The sequence below is a fragment of the Porites lutea genome, chromosome 12 (assembly GCF_958299795.1).
Source record: "Porites lutea chromosome 12, jaPorLute2.1, whole genome shotgun sequence".
Classification (NCBI taxonomy): Eukaryota; Metazoa; Cnidaria; class Anthozoa; order Scleractinia; family Poritidae; genus Porites; species Porites lutea.
The window spans coordinates 15048100-15049571 of NC_133212.1; the positions used below are offsets into that span (position 1 = coordinate 15048100).

Here is a 1472-nt window from a genome sequence, read left to right on the forward strand (position 1 = left end):
AGTTTGACTGTAATACCCTTCCCGGTTGCCGGGCATATAGGCACAGCGTATTTAAAAAACTGACATTAAAAAAATAGGAAAGGTAACGTAAATAAAAACGCAGTAGAAAGGAGCCGTCATAAAACGCTTATCGTGCAAACAATCGACTACAAATACACAATCCAAAGTACCCAAATCTAATTAATGCTCATAATTTTGTTCCGTAGGATGCTCAAGGGACCAGCTAGGTTCTTCAAATCTCCGCCTAATTGACGGATAGAGCCGATTTTCGCCTCTATCGATGAGGGTTCCTCATACCAGGCTGGTTTGCAAACAGCAAATACAATAATAGAAATGATATGATCAAGATCTTTAGCGGCTTCTATAGCCTGGGAGGCCATGCTTTTAACTCTGTGCTCTTTCCTATTTAACTCACTTGTCTTGTTGCTTAGCTCCCTCTCCACCTTTTCAATCTTTCCCTCTGCTATTTCCCGATAGTTGGACAACTTGATTTTCTTGTACCTCCTGTTACTTCTCAGCTCCCACAGAGAAAGGCTCTTTGCTTTCTCGATGCATGCTATTTGCAACCGCTCCAAGCCATAGTTCTGCGCAATGTCTAGAAGCTCTAAACAATGGAAGAAAGTGCAGAGTGGTGCATATTTCGGTGAACCGAACGTCTGCGGTGTTTTGTCGCCATACATCAAGAAGGTTTCACATTTCTCAGTGATCTTAGCCATCATGTACTCTTTCGCTAGGTCTAGTAACAAAGCATAGTTTTCCTTATCGATCGGTTTTGCCGACGTTGGGTAAATCACCAACAACATTTCCTTGATTTCACTTGATTTCTTTCCCGGAAGAGGAACTTCTTTAGCGGTTTTCTCCTTGAATTGCGCAGTAAACATCGTAGCGAATACTTCGGACCACATCCCCAGGATGTTGCGATGAACATTAAATCTCTCTCCTTCCACAACCAACACAACATCGCTAAGTTGCCATGGTTGAGAAAAGTCTAGCGATTCTGCCACTGGATTTGCCATTCTTTGCACTGTATTACGATCGATGGGAAGATAAAACTAATAGCTTCCTTAATTCGGGCCTCCAAGGGGATAAAATCGAGAGACAGGACCGGACAAGAACTAGAGATCATGCCTCTTGCGAAGAATATAGGGAAAAAGTGGATGAATCATGCCGCTCTATACCAGGGCTTTCTCTTCTTGATTCACTTGCACACCCTAGGAACGAGGTTGAAAATAAGTTACCACCGACTATGAAGGGGATAACCCCAGAGTTACTTTTCCAACTTCTTAATTAAACAAGACAAATGACATGCCTGAAAGAGCTTTGTAGGTAGTTGGGGAGTGGAGGACAAGTCAGATATATATCCCCGACTGTTTAATCAGCCTTGCTTCTTTCAGGGCCGTAGCTAGGTTTTTTGTAACGGGGGAAGGGGGGGGGGGCACTATTGCGAGTGCCGAAGGCAGGAGCCTTGTAGC

The 1472-nt window shown here is 43.7% G+C and overlaps 1 protein-coding gene across 1 annotated transcript in view; it reads right to left on the minus strand.

Annotated features, from left to right (window-relative positions):
* The window catches only part of LOC140921291 (BTB and MATH domain-containing protein 36-like), a 1335-nt gene extending 294 nt beyond the window's left edge, over nt 1-1041 (minus strand). The window contains exon 1 of the mRNA XM_073371281.1: nt 1-1041. This exon is cut by the window's left edge and continues 294 nt beyond it. Within this exon, the coding sequence (XP_073227382.1) occupies nt 177-1016 (840 nt within the window). The 5' untranslated portion in view covers nt 1017-1041 and the 3' untranslated portion in view covers nt 1-176.
* Nucleotides 1042-1472: the final 431 nt, after the last annotated feature.